The 21,386-nt window shown below is 36.4% G+C and overlaps 1 protein-coding gene across 2 annotated transcripts in view; it reads left to right on the top strand.

Moving 5' to 3' along the window:
- trappc12 (trafficking protein particle complex subunit 12) overlaps nt 1-21,386 on the top strand; it is a 40,696-nt gene that overhangs the window by 17,828 nt on the left and 1,482 nt on the right. For both annotated transcript variants that reach the window (XM_015357790.2, XM_006626398.3), the window contains exons 4-11: nt 3,927-4,040; nt 5,697-5,835; nt 7,467-7,579; nt 9,057-9,129; nt 13,494-13,567; nt 18,721-18,819; nt 19,695-19,798; nt 20,378-20,465. In XM_015357790.2, coding sequence (XP_015213276.1) covers nt 3,927-4,040; nt 5,697-5,835; nt 7,467-7,579; nt 9,057-9,129; nt 13,494-13,567; nt 18,721-18,819; nt 19,695-19,798; nt 20,378-20,465 — 804 coding nt within the window. The remainder of the gene's footprint in view (nt 1-3,926; nt 4,041-5,696; nt 5,836-7,466; nt 7,580-9,056; nt 9,130-13,493; nt 13,568-18,720; nt 18,820-19,694; nt 19,799-20,377; nt 20,466-21,386) is intronic.

Here is a 21,386-nt window from a genome sequence, read left to right as displayed (position 1 = left end):
TTATGATTGTGTTGTCTGAATGTTCTCGATTTAGTTTAGTCGCAAGAATTTAATAAAATCAGTTAGCAGTGAGCTGTACCTTATTGCATTTACGTTTTGGGGCCAACTCACTTTAGCTGTCTTTAAACTTTCTCTGTTTTCTAAAGGAAATTATGGAGGACATTTGTTGTCAGTCATACTAATTTTCTCGACACCTGTATTTTTCCATCTGAGATTTTAAAAATAACTACCTAACCTGTATATTTATTGTTATATTAAATCCAACCAAAGCTTCAGATACCATTTACAGTGTTTCCTCAAATTACAACAACCCAGGTTGTGCATGTTTTTCCATACCATGAATTTTACGTAAGTCAAAACAAACCCTTTCTTAGCCACTGTGATGCATACATACTGTATACAGTAATTACCACTTATGATATTGCAAAGATCCTCCCGTAATTTCAGCACCAGTGGCAACGAGTGAGAAAGGAGAGACAGTCTCACCAGGGTATATTGTCCAATAATGGTCAACAGGTGTGTGTGCGCCGATCACAGAGGGGGGTAGAGACTCAGGGAGAGAATGCAGCAGCAGCTAGCAGTTGATGAGGGAGAGAGAGAAAAAAACATCCCCCGATTATATAAATGGAGAGAAGTGAAACAACAACGAATGAAAGAAAGTTTTAAATCCGTATAATTAGAATAATTAAACACTAAATATAGCATACATTACAGTAAATTAAACATTGGAGAGACTGTTCAGTTATTAAAACACCAAATAATTAAATCACTTGGGTGCTTCCCTGTTATGATTACAATGTTTTACAATTTCCAGTGAAAAAGTACAAAATGATACGCAGAGATTAGCACGTGTGCATTACAACAGAGTAAGGCTGAAGTGTAAAACAGAGCCCTGGTGTAGACCGTATTTTTTTTGCTCCACACTATTCATCTGCAGAAGGAATGTACTGCACTGTTTGCTCTTTAATTATGTAGTATAACTCAGAAATGGTCCTATGGGGTCCATGGGATGTTTTCATGTAAAGTTGAATTTATTTAAAATTTAGTCTTATGTAACCCAAGGAAAGACATCATTTTGAGTGTACACTACTACTGCCCACTAAAATGGAAATTTGATGCGTCTTTACATTGTTCTCTGCTGTAAAGTAACGAAATCCCGATGAGCCAGACATATCATTTGGAGAAGAGAAAAAGCCTGCTATTTGCACATCATTGCAATACTTTATTTCTGTTTTCTTTCTTGGTGTGTTCAGGGTGTAGCTTCCTCTGTGAGATACTACAACATAGCTTAGTCCCTGTACTTGGTGTTAAGTGTAGAACAAGATTCAAATATCAAAGGTAAGTCTTGGCTTACCCTTAAGAGCCTGTAAGCGATTCCATTCAGAAAATGAATGACATCCACAGCTCTGGTGTGACTAGCTGAGATGTCACTTCACAAATTGAGCCTGAAGGATCCAAACATCTTGGCTCTGACCTTTCTAGATATCAATGAAAATGGTTTGATAACAGGTTTAAACATTTATGATATTCTCATTGTGGTAAACACAACATCTCTGTCATAAGATCTACTGGTAGAAATGTGTTGCTTAAGATGTGGGCATTGACTATACCTCTATGCCACATAACACTGAGAAGATTTATATATTGAAAAAATGGATGTTCCCCCTTATCAAAATAACCTATAGCTGATATACATTATAGAAATATGTCAAATCTCTAGCTATTGGGACATTCCTATAGAAAGCTTTAGGTTATTTTCATTTTCAAGGTCTTGCTATTGTAATGCTTGAGAGACAAATGTTTCTTGTCATTGAAAATTATTAATTTCAGCCTTGCTTCATCCAGTATGCGGCAGGGTGCAGTTGAGGTACATTAAGTGAAGAATTTCACCAGCTTAACTTTGTTACTACCTGTACGTCAGTTAAAACTGGCTGCTCATTAGTGGTTTGTATTTTAGTTTTTGCCAAGTTTACTTATAGAGTGAATGAGAGAGATGCATTTTTTTATAATTCCCAATACAAGGAATAACAAGCATCTTGGCTAGCAAGGCCTAAAGAGGCTTCCTACAGACCACTACATTATCATATTTCATATTTCACCTGTCAATTTGGGTAAGAAACCAGTTTGAAGCATTACTGTAGCCCTGTTGTGTACCATGTCTAAAACTAAACCAGTCAGAGGACTTGATTCAGAAGTACTTGTGTCATAATCTAAAAAAACTCAGCCTTTTCTGTTTCATAACTCCACTTCAATTTTCTTTTGTTGTTTATCAAAATAAATGTCAGTTTCTAAAAATAGAAAATAGGAAATGGTAAGGGTTAAACCTCTGTTCCATAGGAAATATAGAGACCTTCTGTAAAAGACTGACATTATTTCTCTGAATAGAAAAGAAAATAATATTTTTTGTTTATTCTTTTATCCAAAGCTGTTTGTAAGGATGTGTGGGTGATCTATGCAGCATTCACTGCTGTTGTGGAGTAATTTACACCATTATCTTAGTTTCATATCTTATCTAAAGGAGAGGGAACATGGACTAGGAAATTTGTTTTTTAAACAGGAGCCTCCTAGGAGCATAAATTTCATCTTTCCCATTAGACTATGTAGCTTCCTTATAAAATAGTATTGTTTACATATACAGTACAGGGCCGGTGGCTCTGTGGCTGGAAGGTTGCCGGTTCGTATCCCACAGCTGGCAGAGGAATCCTACTCTGTTGGGCCCCTGAGCAAGGCCTTTAACCCCAACTGCTCCAGGGGCGCCGTATAAATGGCTGACCCTGCGCTCTGACCCCAGGCTTCTCTCTCCCTGTCTGTGTGTCTCATGGAGAGCAAGTTGGGGTATGTGAAAAGACAAATCCCTAATTGTATATGACCAATAAAGTGACCTTATCTTACAGTAAGCTGTCTTTACATCCACTCTGATCAAGCTGAGTTCCACATACTTTTGATGCTCCTTAGTGAAAGATTTAAGGATATGTTTTCTAGTATAATATTTTTTATGTTCGAAAGTGATCATTGGCAGCAAAACATTAGGGTTTTTGTCTGTAATATGTGTATTCTTTTCACAAGTCATTTCAAAATATAGAAATCTCGGCCCATGTGTTTGTTATTTGCCCATTACTTATCGTCAAACCCAGGGTAGTTAAAGTTGTACATCTTCAAATAGGACATTTGTAAAATAATTTCAGTTAGGTTCAGTGAAGTCTGTTCAGGATACATTTTAGATCTCTATCAGAGATATCCATTTCATCTGGAGGTTTTATCTTTTTCTTACAGAATGGAAGATTTTTTAACTGATAGATGCTCTGACTTGCTGCATAAGAAATGTCAGGGTACATTTTATGATGTATTTCTGTATATAAAAATGCAGTATATGTGTAGAAACATAAAATGTAAGCTAAAAGCACTAAATGTATTATTTATGGACTTTTTTGTTTTGTTCATGGCATTCCAAAATACAATAAAGGTACAAAATTTACAGTTACATTGACTTTTTATGTTCTGTTTCAGTAACGGCAGCTGCTTTTGCACATTTTCTTGCCCATCGTTTTAAGCTTCATTTCCCTTCTTAATGAAGATTTAGAAGCAAGAGATGCAGTGATAGGGAACTGTGCGCTGGAGACATTAGCACTCCACAGGAATGCGAGATAGGAGAATGGAAGCCGATAACAGGGTTCCACAGCGGCCCAGCCATCCTAGCTATTCAAAAAGGGGTTTCTGTTTGTTAAATTATATTTTATGCTTGGTTAAAAGTGTTGCCTAATTACAGAGATCGCCTTGATAAATGACACTGCAGTTAAAACAGAATAGCTGAACTGACCTTGTCATTATTACTGATGGGTAGCTTGACTATACCTGCTCGCAGCCAAATAAGCAGCTGTTCGTTTAATGGGTTCATTTATTCTTCACCTTGTCCACTCCGTAACAAGAGCACAAAGAACTGGAGGGCGGCTGTTGACCTGACTGGGAGGCTGCTGACTGCTCATGGTCAAGGGTATGGGAAGAGTGGCCAGCCAACCAGCCACACTACAGACTCCCTGCAGGTAGGTTTGCCTCTCATACATCACATTTCATAGATCCCACTTGGAAAGGCGACAGCTTATGGCAAATCAAACTTTGGTGTTTTGCTTGCTTTGTCTCTTGTGTCAACATCGAGGTATTTTATAAGAATCCTGTCAGCATGTGTTGCAGCTGTCCTCTGATGTTATTCCTCTGGTCAGTTTTCTGCCTCTACTGTACATGTTGTATTGAACGAATTCAGTGTCAGAAGGCTCTTTTTATGAAGCTAGCTATCATAATACAGATTGTAGAAATTCCTAAAGATACATGAATACCCACTCCCCTCTCCGCACAGAAGTTTCTTATGAGAATGAACATGGTCAAACTTTTTTTAATAAGGGAAAGGGACTTGTTTCCCTCCAGAGTTCTTGTATTTATGATGTGATGTCAAAATCATCTGAAAATTGAGTGTCATTTGAAAACTAATTAAAGTGACAGCACACTGCTGGGTTTGATGCTCTAGTTGTCTCAATCTGGACCTCTCTACCAGAGACAGTATTCCCACCAACAGTATTCAATCGATTCTAAAAAATAGCCTGATGTATAGATATGCTTCTTTGATTACCTTATCCCATTTAAATAACTAACTTTTGGATTCACAGTATTCGTTATCATATGCAAGGACTTTAATGGAGCGCAATCAGTGTTAAATTTGTGTAGACTCCATCAGTTTATTTTTTGTCTTCCTTAAAATGAAATAAAACCTGCTGTGTTAAAAGCTCTATGAGGGGCGCAACTGGTCCTAATGTTCTTTTTAAAATTCTAATTTTATGTACCTTTTGATAAGGAAATTGAATATATCAAATCTTCAAAGTGTGTCAAATTGCAATATGGAGCTTTAATTATGGTTAACACTACAGCAAATGTTTGAAATAAAGCCAAATTTAAATCAAAGTATAATTTCTTATTAAAAATTAAGGCAAAAGATATGAATGAAGGGAAGAAGAATGGAAAACTATTCTAATTTCTCTTTTAATAACATTGTTAAATCTCACACCATACTACTAATCCTTGTAAACAAATGATACATTGTTTTTTATACCATATTTCAATATAATACTGTTGTGACTTAACAGTTATGCATCACATAAGGTTTGAAGGTTAAGAAGCATGATAAATGTCCCTTTGAATAATAATAATAAAAAAAAATAACCTTTACTTTCTATAGCGCATTTTCTTAAATAACACAATTTGTTATGATGAGCCTTAGGCATAAAATTTGCTCCATTGCTTTCATCATTTTTAGGGAAACAAACAGAAGATTTGCTTCTCCCAAATAAATTTCTCCCAAATTTTATTTTATTTGTTGTTTCCCGGAGTTTAACACCACATATAACTAATTATCTGAAGGGACAAATGTCAGCCATGAAGCAGTGCCATTAAGGGAAAACAGTTCATTTCTATACAAGTTTGATAATCAACATGGTGTAAAAACTGTGTGACATGGTTCATACCATTGCAGATCAAAATTCCACTTGCTATAAGACAACAAAAGAACGTGCTTGTTAGCATCTTATAGAAAGTAGAGTCTAAATTTCAATCTCTTTATTGGTATTGAACCAGTTGACAAATGTGTTGTCTTGGCAATCATACAATGTTTGGTAAGAAACAGCTGAAAACTCTCCTCTCTTGTTTTGCAGCTTTGGTTTGTGCGACTAGCATTGCTGACGAAGCTAAGCCTTTTCCATAATGCCGAGATGGAGTTTGAGCCTTTTGGTAACCTGGACCAGCCAGACCTGTACTATGAATACTATCCAAATGTGTATCCTGGACGACGAGGTGAGGATAGAGCAACCTGTATTGTTTTGAAAATGTATCAGAAGCAGCCCATTAAGGATAGGATTTAAGAAAGTTTTTAGGGATCTCCTCTTGTTGCTGTCTAACAGTTTCTGCTGGGAATCACAAGCTACCAGTACTCGGCACTTAATGTCAGGTTTCAGTTTAAGACATTGCAAATTTACCCTAGTGTGGATCTGGAAAAGCGAAAAAGCTACTTGAAAGTCAACATTTAGATAGCAATAAATCAAATAAAACCATTTTTTTTCTTTTAAGCAAATTTTTAATTAAGGTCTTAACTTCTTTGTTGTGTTTTATATACATGCAGTGTATATAAAACACAACATGGACATTCATGGACATTCAGAGAGTGTCAGTTATCTAGCTTGTTTCCCAGGATGGGTTTATGAGTACAGTCATTACTCTAGTTATGCATTACTCAAGTGACACATGCAGTGGGAAGGACACAGAACCAACAAATTGAATATATAGTATTTTGTAATACATTTATACTGCTTTCTACTATTACTCAAATATGTTTTTTCCTGTCTCAGAAGATGTGTGTCTGCCTTTGTTTGTGTAGCTTGTGTAAGGCTCCCTCTGTACCTTTAATCCACATCTTTTAAAATAAATATGGTTTGTAGTTTTAAAATACACTTCTAAGGATCAGTGTTTCAGCAAGCATGTCTCCTGATCAAAAATGTCTGTTTTTACTTGTGAGTACAGCCGTCCACTTGTAGATTTCTGTTTCTGTTGAATCATTTTAAAAAAATAAGAACTGCAGATACTGTATATAGCTATAGTTCTCCCCAAAATTATATGCAAGTACATGATCATAATCAATTTAACATCGAGACTACTTAATTTACTTCCTAAGAAAAATGTATCTGAATTTATTCCTTATTTTAAACTTGACTTTTTACTTATATTCATTTAATCAGTTTGTAAAGCAAACAATTGGCATCTTGACATTGCTTTGACTGTATATATAGTAAATGTACAGAATTTATATTGAGGGATATGATGTTAAAATGGTACAAGGGGCCTTTAAGACCTCATTTCTGGATATTGCTTACACTTTTTGTCACCATGATGCAAAAAATATATTGCTGCCCTTGAATCAATCCAAGAAAGAGAAACCAGATACTGTATATTCCTGAGCTCAAAGAAATGTCCTCCATTTTCTGGCTAAAAGAACTGAATTTTTTAGTCTTAAACAAAGAAGACTATGGGCAGGCCTGATTCAAGTATTTATGTTCTCAACAGCATTAATTCTGATTAATTTTGTGGATGTTTTCAGAATCAACATGGAAAAACAAACCAGAGACAAAGGATTGTGGAAATATCTTACTAGTTGCCCAATCATGGTGTTGAAACACCTTCTTCAAGAAAGAGCTTAGATGAGATCTTTGGATTTATTAGCTACTTAAAAACCCCAAAGGCTAGATGGGCTGAATGACCTCCTCTTGTTTATAAGTTATGTTCAGCAGCAGCTTCAGTTTGAAGTTCTTCCAGAGGTGTTCAAATAACTAATTTCAGTAAGACAAGGGAATACTTTTAAGACAAATAGCTGCACAGTTTTCCATCAGTTCTAACTGAGAAACTACTTGTTTTTTCCTTTGTGTGTGTTTCAGGTTCAATGGTTCCATTTTCAATGCGTGTCTTGCATGCAGAACTTCCACAGTACATTGGGAAGCCTCAAGAATCTCTTGACCGTTTGCATAGTATGAAAGTAATTTGTCTGATGGTGAGTCATTAGCCAGAATTCAATTTTATTAACATGAGTGAGAATCCCTTACACCCCAATCCACACATGCACTGAATCTGACTGATTTTCTTATGCAAAGATGATATAGCATGTCAGGTGATTCACTAAGCCTTACCCTTCACAGCTTTATAAATACATTCAATTCCTGTCGTGGAAGTTTTACATTGATATTTTAGATAATTGTCAATTTCAATGTTGTTGTTTGAATTGGACATGACTTGCAGTCATAGTGGAAAGCTTATACAACACTATAGAATCTCTTGACATCTGTAAATTTAATATTTGCTTTTCCACCATGTGGTCTGGCCGATGGGGTCTTGGAAAGAGGAAGAGCAGAGCAGGATGAAACCAAGCTAAAGGCTGTTAATCTCAACTTTCATTCATGAAAGATCATTTTGTGAAACAAATATAGCTAATGAGTGAGCCTCTCCCTGCTACCAGCCCATGCACCCACTTTGCAGCATCTGCATGTCAATGTGGCGTTGTTCTTGTATTGTAACAGACACTCCCGGGTCTGTGTCAGCGGTGTGGGAAATAAAAGGTTGGAGAAAACTTTACAGGCTATCTCACAGTTTTACTGTCCATTTGTTCAATGTGCAGCATGATAATCCCAGAAGCAGGAAGAGACAGCCCAGGCTGGACACAGAGGAGGGAATCACATTGTTCATTTTGGCTGATGTTTGTGATTACTCTTGTTTGTTTTTGTTGATAAATGTATTTTTCATTAACTTAAAGCCAATGTATTAGTCCTTATCGTGTAAGGGAGGGTTACAAACAGTATGTCTTTTCAGTATGTCAGTATGTCTTTACAGTATGTCAATCTATATGTTGTAGTACAATATGTGATGGTATAGCGGCGGATTTGGTTATACGTGAATTTGGCTATTATCGAGATCCTACTGTTCCACAAGAAGAAAATATGGAAACTAGTTGTGATGAACAGACTGAAGGTTAAATACTTGAACTGGTTCACCACACTGAGAAGTCCACATCACGCAAAAATGTTTTTCTGGCAATACATGTGGTTATAACAGCAGAAATCAAATGTGTTGTTTAAAACGGCTAAATCATCAGAACTCCTGAAGTGTAGGAGAAAACTTGTAGCCTGGAAATGAAGTTAATGCTGGTTGTAGCTAAGTGTAACCTGTATTCCTGCTGGTGGAGGGATGGTGTGCAATGAGCAGGAGATGTTTAGTTTCTAAGTGAAAGCTGTGCTCATTCTTTGGTAGTTGTTCAAGTGTGAAACTTTGTGCATAGCATCACAACATCATAGAGGAAGATGCAAAGAATACAGTGTTATATTTGGTTATACTGTAGTAACATCAGTTGGTTGTTTCTTATTAGAATAAGGGAAAAAATAATTGGTGTTTTTATATGGAGAAACATCAGTTAACCACTTATTAGATATAATTGATGATGCTGAAGCATGTTCAAAACTTTTTTTTGTTTCCAACAGATTTTGGATAATTTGGAAAAAGGTTTGGCTGAAGATGGAAGTATGATTAACATAATGCAAGAGAACAGGCAAGGTGGGTAATATTTTAACTGTTGTATATTTCTTTACTTTATGATAATGCTTTTCACAAAAGATTCATTATTAAATTAAATACCATTGGTATCTGGGGTAGTGCATGTATATGTGTTGTAAATTGGTTAATCGAAAACAGGTAATGGGTGAATGCTCAAATTGATCAAAAGACATTTCATTGCCAGCAACTACTGTTGCACGCCGTATTGTTGTGCATTTGATAAATAAACTTCGATTGATCTGGTGTGATTTGTACACTGCCACTGCTCTTCCTAATCTATGTGTATAATAAGGATTATAGTACAGTCAGTACAGCAATCCCTTGCATCGCGAGAGTCACATCCTTGAGAACCCTAGCGGTAGGTAAATTTGCAATTGGTAAATTTAAGATCTTATGGGTAAAAATGAGGTTCACCTATTTTAAAGTAGAGCAATAACATAAGAGTAAAGAAAAACAGTATATTTTGGAAATAATATGGTGAAGTTTTTAAATGCGTTTCTGACATAATTGTTACTTTAATGATGTGATGACTCCCATGTAGATTGGGACACATGGCTTGTACAAGACCTTAAGCGACATTGCCTTTACACTCAGATAGCTTTCTTACGTTTCCTTATTGTACAAATTGTAGATTCATTTATGCCAAACAACACTATTACTTGGTCTTTCATGCAACTTATCATGCACTTCCGTTTGTTTTTCTTAGCTCATCAAGGATCTAGATCACTTAGCGACTCTGGACACTTTGTCCTTTCATGTACACTTAGGAGCCATTTTAGTTTGTTAATTTATTCATTATTATTAAACTTATGACTGTCACTAATGACTAGCAAGGGATTAGTGTATACTAGTGAAGTGCACAGATGATCAGTGTAGGAGTAGCAAACTAAATTCAGATTACTTATTGTACACAGAACTCAGATGGGGAAATGTCTGACTTTTAATGTAGTAAAAATGCATAGTGTTAAATGGAGTCAGAGAAAACCTACACTACAAATATAAGATGCAAGCTTAAGTTCCATATACAAAAGCCTAAGCCTTTTTGTTGACACATAATTTTCCTTCTCTGAGCAATGCAACAAAAAATAAAAAAGCAAATAAAATGTTAAGATGTACAGTATAGTTAGAAGTGTAGAATTTAAATAAAGTTGTTACATTGAAATCGTACAATGTACTATTAAGACCTCACTTAGAATATTGTATGCCCTTTTGACCACGATTCCTTCTTTGAAATTAGACTAAAGTACGATGACCAGATACAGTCCTGGACTCAAAAGAATGTCCTTTCTAGACTGACAGGTCAATGGGATTGAATCTTCTCAACAAAAACAGTGAGGGGACATCATTCAAGGATTTAAAATCCTATAAGGCATTGATAAAATTAATACTATGGATTTCTGTAGGATGAACAGTTAAACAAATGTTTCCACACAAGTGGAAACTTTGGGAAGTGTGAACACAAGGAAGGGATTTTTACACAAAGAATTGTGGGGTTCTCTAACAAATCATGTTGTTGAAGTTAATATACTGGCTTCTTTCAAAAAATAATTTAATGTAGTTATACAGTGGAAAATATGTGGTACAAAAGCCTTGGTTTGTTTCTTTGCTTTCTAAATCCAAGAGATTTTGCCATAAACAGAGCTTTATGACCAGTTGCTCTTACTTCCATCATACTGAAGACTTTCAACCATTGGATACTTCCTTATCTCAAAACTATAACAGATTCACATCTCAATCCTTTAAAGTTTGCATATAGTTGCAACAGGTCAGTGTATGATGAGGCCTTCACTGCATTTGACAACATCTGGAATCCTCAGGCACATATGCAAAAATGTGTTTTGTGGATTTTAGGTCTGCATTTACTACTATCATTCCAGAACCTTCTTGATCATACATTCTTACGGTGAATGTTCCATCTGCAAGTGGATTATCAACCTTCTCATAGATATTAAGCAATGGGTGAGGCTAGGCCCTTATTTGTTAGACTGTCTGTTTGTGAACTCCGGTATACCTCAAGGAAGTGTGCCTTCCCCATTACTCTATTCCCTATACACCAACGACTGCACCTCCAGCGACTCTTTCATCAAACTACGTTTGCAGGTTACATCACACTTGTAGGTCTCGTCACTAATGATGATGAGACAGTGTGCAGGAGGGAGGTGAGTCGATTAGTATCATGGTGTGATAACAGCCACCAGAAGTTTACTAGCCATAAAACAATGGAAATGTTTTTTTCCCCAACATTTTTCCAAAACCTCTCACCCTGATTTGGTTCTTTGTGTGGAGAAGTCCTTTACATTTTTGGGAATTATGATCTCTAATACCCTTAAATGGGCCATGAATATTACCAGTATCCCAAAGAAAGTAACAATGCACTATTTGTGCCAACTGAAGAACTTTGGTGTCTCAGGTAATTCTAATACAATTTTACAGAGCCATTATTGAGAGCATTCTAACTGCCTCTGTTGCTGTTTGGTTTGACAACATGTCTGCCCGCTCCAAAGGAAAACTGCAGTGTGTTGTTTGCTCTGAGGAGAGGATTATTGACTGTCATCTGCCTGCTGTCATCTCCTTTGATGATTTGTACAATTTCAGAGCAAAGATGCGGGCAGGAAAGATTGCTGATGACCCCTCCCACCTGTTTTTCATAAACCTCCCTCACGAAGATACTACCAGTCTATTTAAACCAGAACCAACCAATATTTGAACAGTTACTTTACTAGGGCTTCTTTTTGCTTTACCAGAATTGCTAGTTGTATGTGCATGTCTTAATAATGTCTATTGTCTTGTTTGTGTTTGGTATACTGTATGTTGAATGCTTTTGCAGCACCAATTATCCCGGAGTAAATTCCTAGTACTGTACATGAAATGTACTTGGTGAGCGGAGGTGATTCTGGTTATCCATAGCAGCAGTTATAAATTACATACAGAAAACGTAATCTCTTGCTCAGCTATTCTAAACTATACATTTTCCTGGCATGATTGTGAAGTGCTTCTTGGTCAGCAATGTGTAGATAGATATCTGCAAATATATTGAGATTTGCAAAATCAATGTGTTAATACATTACGTTTGCTACAATTTTGTTGGTTAGTATTTTTTGGAATCAGTGGTATGGTATCCATCCGATGTGTAGAGTTAATTTGTCTTTTATGTTTCTCCTAAAGACATGAAGTCAGGACAGACAAATCCAGTGAGATTCAATTGTGGGTAGCCATAGGATTAGACCCTTCAAGCTCAATTTTGCCTCAAGATGATAAAGATAATTTGTATTTCAAAGGAAATGTAATATTTTTTTCTTCTCAAATGAAGTGTGAGCTGTTTAGGTTTTTCAATATATGGAAAGATTTTGTTTTTGCGAATTGTCTCTGGTATAGCACCTTAAAAACATTGCACTGCTCTTCTAGTCCACTTAAGGATTGATAAAGAATTCCTTCTTTTCTCTCCTCACGCCTTCTTCAAGAGAGTCTGATGACAATTAGTGTTTTAGTTTTGTAATGTGGAAACGTCCGCTGGAGACTATCCTGAAACCAAGTGGTTTTCACTCTTGACCTGAGCTGGATCTGGACTCAGGTCTCCAGAGGTGAAAGGCTTGAAAGGCTAATGAATGGACCTCCTGTGCCACTCTCTCCTTAGAAGCAGGGGAGTTATGAGTCATTATTCTTGTAAATGAGAGAAGCTGCTGTGAATTCAGAGCAGGGCAGCCTTTTACAGAACAGCTCTTGTGCAGTCTTCTCTCACAATCTGCAGGGTTGTATTCTTATTGCAACAGCTTGTCCCAGTAAAAGCTGACAGTACTTTATCTATTTTGAATCTTTATGTATTTTTTATGTATGTGTAACTGTAAGCTGACAGGTAGCTTAAACACTTTTAAGCGTAATTATTCTGTGTGAACTTTTCCTTTTAAAAAATACTTTTTTTAAAAAAAAGTGAAATATGTTTCAGATGGATACGATGAAACACAATAAAACCTTGATGTAAATCACTCTTGAAAATATAATTATCTGTTTTCATAAGAGATGCTGCAGAATAATATATTTTTCTGATGGTTCATTCAGTTAGAGATTTGTCTGATTGCTGTTTCAAGCCACTTTCAGCTTTTCCTGCTGTTGAACTCTCCTCATGCTCTCTTACCCTTTAAAAAAGAAGTCCTTCCCTTTGTTAAAGTCCATCTATTCTTTTTAGTATAGGATGAGAATGGAGCAGAAAATGGCTTAACAGTTCCTAAATGAGCAGGGGCTTAATGAGTGAAAGTGTGTTTTTTTCCCCCCTTTAATTCTGTTATTCTGAGACCAATAATTGATGGTTAGAAAAAAGGACTGCAATTTACCAGCACAGTCTCTCAAGCTGCTCTTGTTTCCTGCAGCCTCTGTTCAGCTGTGGAGGTCACGTCTGTGCCGGGTGATGTACTCCGTGGCAAACTGTCTGCTAATGATGAAGGTACGTGGGCGGCAGTAAGCTGCAGAGCTACCGTATATTCCTCTGTATAGGCCCCTTTGGCTTCGGGAAGCTTAGCTTAGGCTCAGTGCAGAAGAATCTAATTAGGCAAAAGAGGAAGATAGTGAGATATCAAGGGCTAATCTGTTTGGAAATGCGTTGCAGGAGAGATGAATCAGCACTTTTGTCAAATTAAATTTGAAGAAGCTTTTCCCATCTCCTCTGCCATTCCATCTCCCTACTTCAATGCGAGCGCTCCTGGTTTGATGAGAGCTGCCTTAAATCCATCCTGGTGTTCTTTCTCCACTGAGTACTTTTGAGAAAAGCATTAGTATTATTCTCCAGCAGCCACAGGGTTTAGATGTTCAAATGAGTTCAGCCTAAGCTAAAGACAAGGTGAAACATATACTGAAGGTCACAGAGTGTTTGAGGTCAGAATAACAATTCTGCAGAGCTAACATTGTCTGATTTCTGGATGACTGTTTTAAAATATACAAGAGTTATCTTTTTTTTCCTCTTGTTGTTTCAGACATGCTAGTATAACGAACTTGGTACTTGCAATGCATGGCTTATATTTTAAATTTGCTTAGAAGAAAATTATTTTGCTTTGGAAATTATTTTTTGATGTATCTTCTATCAGAAGGAGCATAGGAACTGGTAGCACAATAGGTATATTCAGTGTTGTACTATTCAGTAATTTTCTGGGGTTAATTCATACATGTGTCTTGCAAAAATCCTATACATGGACATGAACTGTGGAATGTTTTATGTTATTTTTTGGCATCCCATCCTAAGATCAGATCATATATGATGAAACATTGGGAAATGTATTCTTTATATCTTTATAAACATTGGTAATAAAGCTAATCAGAGTATTTCTTTGTCTTACTCAGTGAGAGCAAGTCGGAGTCAGAATTGCTTATCCTATGTACCTGTAGTGTGGAACAATACAATGAACTGGACTGCCATCTACTGCTGACAGTGAACACAAACGTCTCTCACCATACTATGCATTTACATTTACATATGTTTATATTTGAACACAAAAGGCATGTAGAAATTGTATTGCTCCGAACTGTATCTTTGGACTCAAATTAGGTAAAGGATGGGTTTTGGAACATTTCTACCCTTTTTTTTCCTTATGCAGATTAGACATAATTTACTGTACATCATGCACAGAAGGAATGGAATTAATTTAAGTGTTAAACTTGTGCTGTTTAAAAAGACCCTACTCTTGTAAGCCATAGTTGTGTTTTTATAGACCTGTATTCTTCTATACATTTAGAATGTCCCCATAAATTGTCCCCATAAATTTTATGTCTTAATTCAAAAGCTACAATCCAATCATCCAGGCTCAGTTTAGAATAAGGAAATGTAGGCAGTCTCCTCTGAACCACCCGCCTGCAAATCATTTATATTTTAACATGTCAAAGGCTGCATGTTCCTGTACCAGAGGTTCGGCACTGATTGGAGGAGACACAAGTCTCTCCCTGATGTTACCGCTTGCCTTTGAATGCTTCATGTTTCTTGTGCAACAACAGCTTTCTTGCAAGATGACAAAATGAGAGAATAATGCCCTGAATGCCCCTTTTTACGTTTATGGAATAAGACAAGTTGGCATCTAGTGCTCAGAGGTCAGTGAATGGGCTCATGATTGTTCAGGCTTTACAAGAGTATACAATATATCCCACACCACAACCTGGTGTAATACTTGCATCACAGATAAACAGTTTCTGTTGCTTCCAACGCTACTAGCTTGTGATTTTCACAGAAGATTCTCTATTGGTCACAGATATTAATCAACTATGGAATTTATCTATGTCCATAGGTACCATTTTTTCCAAATTACGGGAGTGCCCATCTTAGATTGTAACGCATACAGTACAGTAAATAAAGCATATCCAACTGTAACAGAAAATCTTTAGCATTTGGTTGTGCTTTACTATTTTCTCTAATACAATGTTTCTTACCCTTGCATTCCTGCTAATGAAGTTATTTACAATGTGTTCAATACCCAGTGAAACAGAGAACATGGAATGGAATTTGTTTTTCTTAGCAGAACTAATTACAAACAAATTCTGCATGTTCATGAGTTAGCAGAAAGCTTTTCAATCCCATGATGTCATCCGTCAAACTTGACAGATTCCACTCCTGTAGTGAATTTTATAAACCTCAACCTCTTGCATTTTAACATTTTTCTGTGAAAAGCCTTTCTCATCATTTAGCATGACCACGTGAAGGCTGAAATTTCTCGCTTTTCTTAGGTTTTGCACCATATTAATTATCTGGCACAGGCATTGCCACTATTATTCTCATCGCAGGATCATTTCCATTTGTATCAGAAATGATCAAGTGAAGATACTGTAGCTCATTTGTTTTCTGAACTTCTAAGTGTATTTCAGAAGGATTTATTAAGTTCACTCTTTGGCAGTGGACCTGTTTAAAATATCGGAGGTGGTTGAGTAGACACAGCATCCACAGTCCTAGCGTCTATGCGTTACTGAGTATCATATGTTCAATAAAATGTCACCCCGCCGGCTGCAAAAAGTTATCAAGAAAATGACAGGTTTATAAATTTATAAACCATAAAAGTGGTTTCTTTTGATGCTCAATATCGTACCTTGCAAATGAATTGAGACCCTTCTATGTTCCCATTTTGTTTGAAATGTACTACCTGACCAAGGAACCGCACAGAAACAGGTGTTTTTATTCTAAAATATGAGAACTCCTATTATTGCCCACAGATGGAGGTCTATTTGTGCACTTAAAAAGTTTTGGCAAAAGGATTGAATACTTCTGCTGTTGGGACTTTTCCATTTTTCTTTCATGTTAATGATCTATTTGCTTCTTTTAGTTTTTTGCTTTAAGTGTGTGGAGGACGTTGTGTAAATAACAAATATTAATTGTTGTTTCAACATGTTGTGACTGCAAGCTTTAAAGGGGAACTGCAATGCTATTTTTATATTTTGGGGTTAGAAAGAACTGGCATTGATGATTGCATTTCAAACCACAATGTAAGTCAAATATACACAGTAACGTGTTAAACCTCCAATTTACTACAGAAACTAGACATAATTTCCAGTTATGTACAGCGCCATAGTGCTGTCATTGTCTGCAGTTCAGCACGATGCAACATTTCCGGTGATGCAACGTTTCCGGTGATCCCTATTACATTGTAAAGGAGCAGGCTTATGAACACATCTCTCTTAATCCAATAGAAATATTGGTCTCGGCTTTGAGACAGTTATGCAGAAAAACACTACTTGTTAACTCTTCATGTACTGAAGATCACGTGGGAACATTTCTGTGGTGAAATGTCTCCTGCACAACCTGTACGTATTCACTTGTACATCCCATTACGTTAGTCATTACAGTGACTAGTGAGCAGTAAGGGTCACTTCACATAGCAATTTGTAAGATCTCTCGCTCTTGCCCGAGACAAGACCAGTGTTTTGTGACAACATGGCCACCATGTGGCCACATAGCCAACCATTTCACAAATTTTGTGTTTTTTGTCCTTTCTTGTCTTGATTTTGTACTTAATTTCATGGCTCAGTTGTCCTGATTTTCTGCTTAATTTGGAATTTATAACATTTTGTGGGATCGACATTTAATTTCTTACCAAGATTTAATAACCTGTTTGAGAAATTGGGAATGCAGTTCTCCTTTAAAGAAACAATGTGAAAATTGTGCAAGGATCTAAATATTTTTGCAAAGCACTCTTTATTAATAGAGACAGAGATCTGTTTTACTTTGTGAGTTATTTGATTTGTAAAATCCAGTTGTTATGAGGGCTATGGTGAAAAGTCTGTGAATTAGAGGGAGTAAGATTATTATTATTTGACTTCAATAATTCAGCAGTAATATGTTCATAATAATAGGTTTGATAACAATAACCCAATGACCAGAAGAAAACACCTTTCAGAAGTGAATACAATCCCCAAATACCACATATCTGCTAAAAATCTAAAAATGAAACTGTAATAAAACTGAAAACCTGTTTGAATAATTTAATTTAACATCATTTAAAAACGCAGGCAGGCTTTCAGCCATTTGTAAAACAAAATGTTTTTCTAACAACATTCTTTGGTCTGAGGCCACCCAGACAGAACTACCACGGTACAGTAGGAAGAAATCGCATGGTGTCTTGAGAAAAAAGTCTTGTGCGTAAGGTGAAACAAAGGTGGCTCTAAATCTTGCAATAGCGTGCTTTACTGATGAACACTAAAAGGAAGCTGGATATAAGAAGAAAAACATTGATTCACCCTGGACATCATACAAAAAATGGGCATAGAAATAGCAGCTAAAGGTTAGTCGCTGCTCCTCCAGATCGAGAGGAGCCAGTTGAGGTGGTTTGGGCGTCTTATAAGGATGCCCCCCGGTCGGCTTCTGCTGGAGCTGTTCAGGGCACGTCCCACTGGGCGGAGACCCTGTGGCAGACCCTGGACACGCTGCAGGGATTATATCTCTCGGCTGGCTTGGGAGCGCCTGGGGACCCCCCAGGAGGAGCTGGAATCTGTTGCTGGGGACAGGGACGGACGGATGGATTTAATAGCAATAAATAATTATATCAAAAGGAGGAGACGCCTAAAAATAAATAATAATGAAACAATTTGCTTGCTAGAATAGTTTTTTTTTACCATAAAATATATAACAATTATTTGATATTTTTGTAAAAACAAATCTGCCATCACTAAAACTATATTTTAAAAGCAATATTGTATATGACAAATAAAATACTTTTATGTATGAGAATACATCAACAGTGTACTATACAATATATTTATACATATATGTTTGTGTTATTAATACCCTGCACCAGTGATGTCGAAGTCTTAGTTTGACAAGACAGGAAAGATGTTTACTACACATCTAAAAGTACATTTGAAAAAGCAAGAGCCCAGGAGTTCATTAACCTTTCTTGTCCTTCACTCATCCTTTATGTACTCTAAATGCGCTGTTAATCAGTTTGATCCTCTACCTTTTATATTTTTCTGTTTAATGTGTAAATGTACCACGTCAACTTTATTTGTGTGCTGTATTTTGTGTGCTTCCAAACAGGTATTTGATTAGATTTGAGGAATGAAATGCATGGTCAGTTTTTATGTGTTCTCGTTGCCTGGAGTATAATTCTACTGTGTTGTCTACTCCCATAGGATTATGTGCTGGCAGTGGATATGTACCACTCAATCATACAGTATGAGCCAGAGCAGAAACCTCAGCTGTTAAGTGGGATTGGCAGAATATTCCTTCAGGTGGGTTGAAGTTAAAATGACTACTTGGCCTCTGTGTAGGCTATATTTTGCTTAAGAAAAAATATGATTTAATATGATTTCAGTAATCAATTAAATTAATTCAAAGAATGTAATGTTCGTTTTTGTCTTTATATTTTATACATTTTTTAGTATCCCTTAAATTATATCATATAGCAGTTGATTGTATGCGTGGTAAACTCAAGAAGGTATGAACGAGAGTAAAATACTTAAAACCACTCCTCTTCTGTGTTAATTAGTGGAACATTAATTTTGGACATGATCAGTATTGCATTGATACTTCAATCGTTGATATTTTATGTATAGAAGTATTTTACTGACAAAAAACAACAGCTCTTATACAGTATATTGACATATACATATGAGGTGCAGGGCACTGTTATTTCATTTTAAGATATTGTGTGTTATACCTTACCTCAGATTTTATGCAGCACAGTATACAAAACAACCCTAAAGTGTTTGCAAGCACAAAAATATTCCAACAATAGGTGAGGTGCACAAGTGATTTTTTTCCTTGTAAAATAGAATCTTTGGATTGGCAGAATCACAGACAAACGCCAGACTAGCTATACATCAGATGTGAATTCGGCACATTGAAAAAGCCCATGAAAAGCGCCTAAATCTAGTCTCCTCTGATAATAGAGTTATTTGAACTTGAAGTCAAGTGAGTAGACAAATCCAGGTGCTCAGATGACTCTCGCCAAGTGTTAAACATCTGTATAATTATCTTAGTATGAAAACGTCATCTTTCTATATGCTTGATGGACATTATTTTATCTTGATTTATAGTATTTTCAAACACACCGTTGCTTTGTACATTGAGGTCATTGCTTTTTAACATTTTTTTTGTGTTTTAGATAGGAGATATTAAAACAGCAGAGACCTATTTCCAAGATGTTGAAAACATTTTCAAAATGAAAGGTGATGACCCCAGCCAAAATACTTTCGTTTTAATGAACAGGTAATGTATGCCGTTGTATGTCTGTCAGCTTGACTGTGTGTTCATTTCAGTGTTTAAAATTATGTCGTGTAGACATCTGGAGAGGCTGTCAGAACATTAGTTCTTGACATTCTGTACTTTAAATCGTAACCAATTCACAATTTGCATGTATCCTTCCAAGTGAAATCTTCCTTTAGCTTCCAAACTTTGTTCTGAATTGCCCTTTGTCTTAAGGAACATATAGGAGTCTGTTATGTGAGGACTGTACAGTTGTTGACTGATAACTTTTTTACATGAAGCTGGCTGCACTAGTATAAGTGCGGTATTTAAATTGTGGTCTTTTAGCCTCTAATTAAGGACACAGTTTAGCAGTCATTTTATATTACTATATTAAAAAAATAAAGAGCGGGAGAAATGAACAAAATGCTTAAGGGCCCTCCAGTTGTTATTGAATTCGGTTCTGGTACAGCTGCAGTTTTAAAGTTCTTAATGATGTTTATTTTTCCAAAAATCAATTGTAAAATATCCAGGTATTAATATATTAGTTTATGAATGTTTTATATTTGCCCTTAAGCGTAGATGGTTGTTTCTCTGTTTCAGGGCATTTGTGTACTTAAGTCAGAATAACTACGGAGAAGCACACAAATCATTTTCAGAGGTTCTCAGAATTGACCCAAAAAATCCTGTGGTGCGTATTAATTCTCTTTTATTTTGCTTTTTCAGACCTTGGCTACCAACTTTTATAAACACTCCTAAAGTCTGTGCTAGACGGTGCTATCCTATGAGCTACAGTATATTCCATCCATCCATTTCTTCCAGTTCAGCACACACACACACAAACATGCACACACTCACTCCAAGAGCAATTTTCCCAGAAGCCAGTTAACCTACCAATATGTTTTGGACTGTGTGCGGAAACCGGAGCACCTAGAAAATACCCACGCGAACACGTGAAAAACACAGAAAACTCCATGCAGACAATAGCCCAGGTTCGGAATTGAGCCCAGGACCCATCACATTATGATGCTGACTTTTGAATGATCTGGAAATACACAAATCTTATCTAGAGTATGGAAGACATGCTGCCAACACTATGCATCAGTGACTCATCTCTGACTCTGATGTCAACCTTTAGTACAATAGCAAGTGACTGATGGCAATTGAGGCCTTCTCTACGTCCTTAAATTCGAACACAATTGAAACAGCGAAAATACGGTATTATTATGTTCTGCGCTTCCATGGGCTATGTAGTGACACCTATGTTGCAAGATTTTGTTTGGCAGTAGAGAAATCAAGTGGTAGTAAAACAAATCTTCTTCTCGCTGGCTATTAAAATTGTTCCTTCCTGTAAAGCATGCATGCCTATCAATCTCCATCTCTTTACGTAGATTAAATGACAAAGAGATTATTTGGTTTCTGTGCAAGCAAATAGATATTCCCAATAAAGGAAACAAGCTGCGATAAACAGAGCAGATTACTGCATGCCTATCTCATTGCACCATAATAAAGACCCATTTATTTTCACTTAATTTAACTGCATGGATAAACAGAATCATAAATCAATCTTTATTAGTCTTTGAGGACCAGGTTTCTTATTAGCAACCAATCA

The sequence above is a fragment of the Lepisosteus oculatus genome, chromosome 2 (assembly GCF_040954835.1).
Source record: "Lepisosteus oculatus isolate fLepOcu1 chromosome 2, fLepOcu1.hap2, whole genome shotgun sequence".
Lineage (NCBI taxonomy): Eukaryota > Metazoa > Chordata > Actinopteri > Semionotiformes > Lepisosteidae > Lepisosteus > Lepisosteus oculatus.
The sequence above is the reverse complement of the archived record's forward strand: the minus strand, read 5'-3'. Positions and strand labels throughout refer to the sequence as shown.